At 44.0% G+C, this 5,118-nt stretch overlaps 1 protein-coding gene across 8 annotated transcripts in view; it reads left to right on the top strand.

Moving 5' to 3' along the window:
* Srrm1 (serine and arginine repetitive matrix 1) overlaps positions 1-5,118 on the top strand; it is a 38,621-nt gene that overhangs the window by 7,959 nt on the left and 25,544 nt on the right. For 5 of the 8 annotated variants that reach the window (XM_050152243.1, XM_050152264.1, XM_050152253.1 and 2 more), the window contains exons 4-6: positions 406-576; positions 1,039-1,154; positions 2,422-2,625. In XM_050152243.1, coding sequence (XP_050008200.1) covers positions 406-576; positions 1,039-1,154; positions 2,422-2,625 — 491 coding nt within the window. Of the gene's footprint in view, positions 1-405; positions 577-1,038; positions 1,155-2,421; positions 2,626-3,997; position 5,118 lie in introns of all 8 variants that reach the window. The other 3 variants (XM_050152301.1, XM_050152292.1, XM_050152283.1) reach the window with 3 other exon arrangements.

Raw genomic sequence — 5,118 nt, forward strand, 5'->3', positions numbered from 1 at the left:
TAGATCCTTTAGAGAAAGTTACCTGTAATGTAAAGAGAGTGTTATGTACTTTTTCAATTTCTTGTTGGGGGAAGTTTTCCAGCCAAGTGAACACTTGTTAGTAAATGCAAGAATTTATAGATGTTCCATGATTGTTTTTAAAGTTGATAAATATATAAGGCCCACTAACAGCCATACAGTCTAAATACTTAGGATCCACAAAGGCTGCTCTGATGCTTTTGGTTCAGGGAGGGAGACTGATAATCTAGAGAGTACATTACCAAGAAGCAACTAGGGAAAACTTAAAATAGCAGAGCATATATGTACCTAAGCCCCTTATGATAGACTTAAATACTAATTTAAATGAGTTTTAGGTTGGTTGGTTTCGAAGTAAACTGTTTTTCTTCCTGTCATGTCTTTTTGCAGAATCCAGATTCCAAAATGATGCAAATCAACCTGACTGGATTTTTGAATGGGAAAAATGCTCGAGAATTCATGGGAGAACTGTGGCCCCTGCTGTTGAGTGCACAAGAGAACATCGCTGGGATCCCCTCTGCTTTCCTAGAGTTAAAGAAGGAAGAAATAAAACAGAGACAAGTAATAGTCCTTTTCATATTGATGAGAGAAGTGGTGTGCGGACTGACGGTTTGCCTTAAGAATTTCTGTTTGTTGCCTTTGGCCTATTTTAGCTTCTGTGATCTGGCTATGGTTTGCTGTGATATATTTGTACAGTGTGTTGTGGTTTGCCACTCCTTTGAAAATTAGAGTGCCATTTTCCAGGAGGCCGGTATTTGGGTAGATGCTTTATTTTTTTGATTATTAAAATGCAAGTGCATTTAACTTTAAAAGAAATTTTAACTTAAGAAAGTATGTGCAATTCTCACATAGACAGTGATTGTAAAGTCACAGGAGTCGGATAGGTGAAAAATGTTGTAAGAGTAAAGTTGGGAACACATGAGCACATCTGAAAACCCAGGACTGCTGGGGCGGTACAGCCCTAGCGTATATCAGCATAGTGTTTGGATTGTGTGTTCTCATCTTTCACCTGTGTACTCGTAGATCGAACAAGAAAAATTGGCTTCTCTGAAAAAACAAGATGAAGATAAAGATAAGAGGGATAAGGAAGAAAAAGAAAGTAGCAGAGAAAAAAGGGAGCGGTCTCGAAGCCCAAGAAGGTATGACATAACAGGTGCATGTTAAGGAACACTGGCAGAAGTTCCTCAGCTAGAGGACTTGGAGAACGTTATTGGAGGAGCTGTTGTTTGCCTCTGGACTAACGCAATCTTTTATGTTGATAGGCATTTTAGCACATGTTTTTATAAAGCTACGCAGGAGGTTGAGGTGGTAGAGGTAGGGTGTGTGGCTTCTAGGCTAGCCTAGATAGCACTATGATACTCTCTGTTTGAGACAGGTTATTTGACTGAAATGATCACCTCTAATTTAGGTGAATTACTTAAGTAGAAATTTAAATTTCATATTGCTTTGCTTAAGTACAGCATTTGGGTTTTTTGTTGTTACTACATTCTGACTCTTTCCATTTCCCTTTTATTAAAAATCTGCTCGTTGGCCATTCATATACTTATAATTCCTTGTTCTGCTTTTCTCAGATGGTTTACTGAACCCAAACCTCAGACCATTTATTTGTTTTCTTCTTCCAATGAGACAATTGTTAGGTTCACATTTTTTAACTCACTGTTCAGCTTCTACTATATTTGTGGTGAAAGGTGAGAATTCCATTAGGCTTTTAATTTTTAGGATTTTTATTTTAATCTGTGGGAATTTGTAAAGAAAAAAGGAGGTGATTTTTTTTTCTTTAGTTTGTGCTGAATTCTAAAACCTACTATAGAAGCAGTGGATGCTTCTAAAGCTGAGTGTGGCCAGTGGTGGACCACGTCTGCTGTTAGGGATGATAACACTTTTCAATTAGGCACACTACAGTTACAAAGGAAGAAGTCCCCCCCCCCCCCCCATTAAAAAAAAGGCATCTTTTTGTGAATTTGGCATTTCTCTTTTCCTGTGCTTGCATTTCACCAGCCATTTTACGCATCTTGAGGCTCTGCCTGATCGGCTCTGATAGGAGCTGCCTGAACCTCAACTCTGTATTTTGGTAGGGTTGATGTTTGCTAAGGAAATGGTGGCTTTAAACCTCTTCATCTGAGGCGTTGGTCTTTGAAAGATCACACGGAATAGTTGAGAACCAACACCTACCCAAGTCCAGTGCCTCCTCCTCTAACTGGTACTCGAGGCTATTACCTCTGTCTGCTTGTCCTTCTAGTTCTCTCTGGCCTTTTCCCTCTCAAGTAGATGAAATGGAAATCTTGTTTCATGTGAAACTTCTCAGATACAGACGACAGTGGGTAACTTAAAGATTAATCCTCGATTTTCCCTTGTCTGCGCCACACCACATTATTCAAAAATCTGAAAAACTTGCTTTCATCCTAGACGCAAATCCAGATCTCCTTCCCCTAGAAGACGATCTTCCCCTGTCAGGAGAGAGAGAAAGCGCAGTCACTCTCGATCTCCCCGTCACAGAACCAAGAGTCGGAGCCCTTCCCCTGCCCCAGAAAAGAAGGAGAAATCTCCAGAGCTCCCAGAACCATCAGTGAGAACGAAAGACTCTTCAGTACAGGAGGCCACATCTACAAGGCATGTTCCTGACATTGTGTTACATAATCACGCTGTAGGCTGTTCACACCGCCTGCAAATAGATACTGCTAATTCAAAATGATTGCTTTCCTTTGAGATATTTTCTAAGGTTTTTTTTTTAATTACAAAGTTGAAATTTTATATATAAGGAAGAAAATAACCTAACCAATTGAATTGTTTTGTTGTTTTGTTTTAATGTGGTTTAGTGTTTTGCCATGGGTGTCAGGTCCCCTGAAACTGGAGTCACAGACAGCTATGAGTTGCCATATGGGTTCTGGGAATTGATCCCAGGTCCTTTGGAAGAACAGTCAGTGCTCTTAATGCTGAACCATCTCTCTAGCCCTGTGTGTTATATTCCTTAAAAATTTTTAATGTATTTTTTGGTTTTTTGTTTTTCGAGGCAGGGTTTCTCTGTAGTGTTGGAGCCTGTCCTGGAACTAGCTCTTGTAGACTAGGCTGGTCTCTGCCTCCCGAGTGCTGGGATTAAAGGCGTGCGCCACCACCACCCACCCACAAAATTTTTATGTGTTGTAATGTGATCTTCCTATCCTCTTGCCACAATATGCTGTGGACAAGTTCCTGTTGGTTTTTGTTTTCTTTTTGTAATGGGGGATGCAACCTAGAGCTTTGCACATGCTTTGTTATTGACCTACATTCTCAGTTTTTACCCCCGACCTCTGCTAACTGAAGTACAAACTATACCAAATAAAAGCCACGCCCTCCCTCTCTAATGGGACCGTCTTGTGCTCTGGCTGCCTTAAGCTTGACTGTGGCATGCAGTACATGACACTGCAGCCTCCACAGCTGTTGACCTGTGACGGGTGCTGTCCACACATTGCACACACGATGGTTGAGTAGGTAAGGGGATGCTGTCCTGACTGGACTTTGTGCATTAGCTTCTGTCCCCTCATGGTTCCAAAGGCTCCCGGGGGTCAGGCTTTGTGGACTCCAGCAGTTGGACAGTGGCACAGTCCTTGCCCACATGTGAAGCAGGGGTATAAATTCTTAGTTGCTCAATGAATTCTGATGTGTACCTGTCGTTTGAAGCCGGGGTCTTTGCAGATAGTGAAAAGTTTTTTTGAATAAGGTGATTATATCTGTTAATTTATTGCTTTTTAACTTATTTGCACTGGGCAACAGGTCACATTGTTGAGCACAGCTTTATGGAGTTGGCCTGCTCCTTGATTAACATGGGCTTCCAGGGAATTTAACTGAGGTTGTCAGACTTGCACCAGAAATGCTTTATCAAAGGTAGCCATTTTGCTAGCCCTTGAAAACCCTTAAAAGAGAGCCAGGTCAGTATATGTAGTTATGTTGGCTTAGGATTCTAAGAAGAGTAGAGGAAAAAAACAAAGCAATGTTATTTTCACAGTGACATCCTGAAAGCTCCCAAGCCCGAGCCTGTACCAGAGCCCAAAGAACCTTCTCCAGAAAAAAATTCCAAAAAGGAAAAGGAAAAGACCCGACCAAGATCTCGATCACGTTCCAAGTCACGATCTCGGACCCGTTCTCGATCACCTTCTCATACTAGACCAAGACGACGACATCGATCCCGATCCAGATCATACTCTCCTAGAAGGCGGCCAAGCCCAAGAAGGCGACCATCCCCTCGAAGAAGAACTCCGCCAAGACGGCTGCCTCCTCCACCAAGGCACAGGAGGAGTAGGTCTCCAGGGAGACGAAGGAGGCGTTCTTCCGCATCGTTGTCTGGAAGTAGCTCTTCGTCCTCTTCATCTCTTTCCCGGTCACCGCCAAAGAAGCCTCCCAAGAGGACATCTAGCCCCCCTAGAAAAACTCGTAGGTTATCTCCTTCAGCAAGTCCTCCAAGGCGAAGGCACAGGCCATCGTCTCCAGCAACTCCACCACCCAAAACTCGCCATTCTCCAACCCCCCAGCAGTTGAACCGCACAAGAAAAAGTTGTGTTTCTGCATCTCCAGGAAGAACTTCGGGTAAAGTGACAAAACATAAAGGTACTGAGAAAAGAGAATCGCCGTCACCAGCACCCAAGCCAAGAAAAGTGGAGCTGTCTGAGTCTGAAGAAGACAAAGGCAGCAAGATGGCTGCAGCTGATTCTGTGCAGCAGAGGCGCCAGTACAGACGACAGAACCAGCAGTCATCGTCTGACTCTGGCTCCTCTTCCACCTCAGAAGATGAGCGGCCCAAGAGATCCCATGTGAAGAATGGTGAGGTAGGCAGACGGCGGAGACATTCCCCTTCTCGGAGTGCCTCTCCATCACCTCGGAAGCGCCAAAAGGAGACTTCCCCTCGTGGTAGAAGGAGGAGAAGTCCCTTCCCACCACCAGCCAGAAGGCGAAGATCTCCTTCTCCAGCTCCTCCTCCTCCTCCCCCTCCTCCTCTGCGGCGCAGATCTCCCACCCCACCACCGCGACGAAGGACTCCTTCTCCTCCTCCACGCCGCCGCTCGCCTTCTCCAAGAAGATACTCTCCTCCCATTCAGAGAAGATACTCTCCTTCCCCGCCTCCAAAAAGGA

Source organism: Alexandromys fortis, unplaced genomic scaffold (assembly GCF_014885135.2).
Source record: "Alexandromys fortis isolate MF-2015 unplaced genomic scaffold, M_Fortis_MF-2015_v1.1 scaffold_26, whole genome shotgun sequence".
Classification (NCBI taxonomy): Eukaryota; Metazoa; Chordata; class Mammalia; order Rodentia; family Cricetidae; genus Alexandromys; species Alexandromys fortis.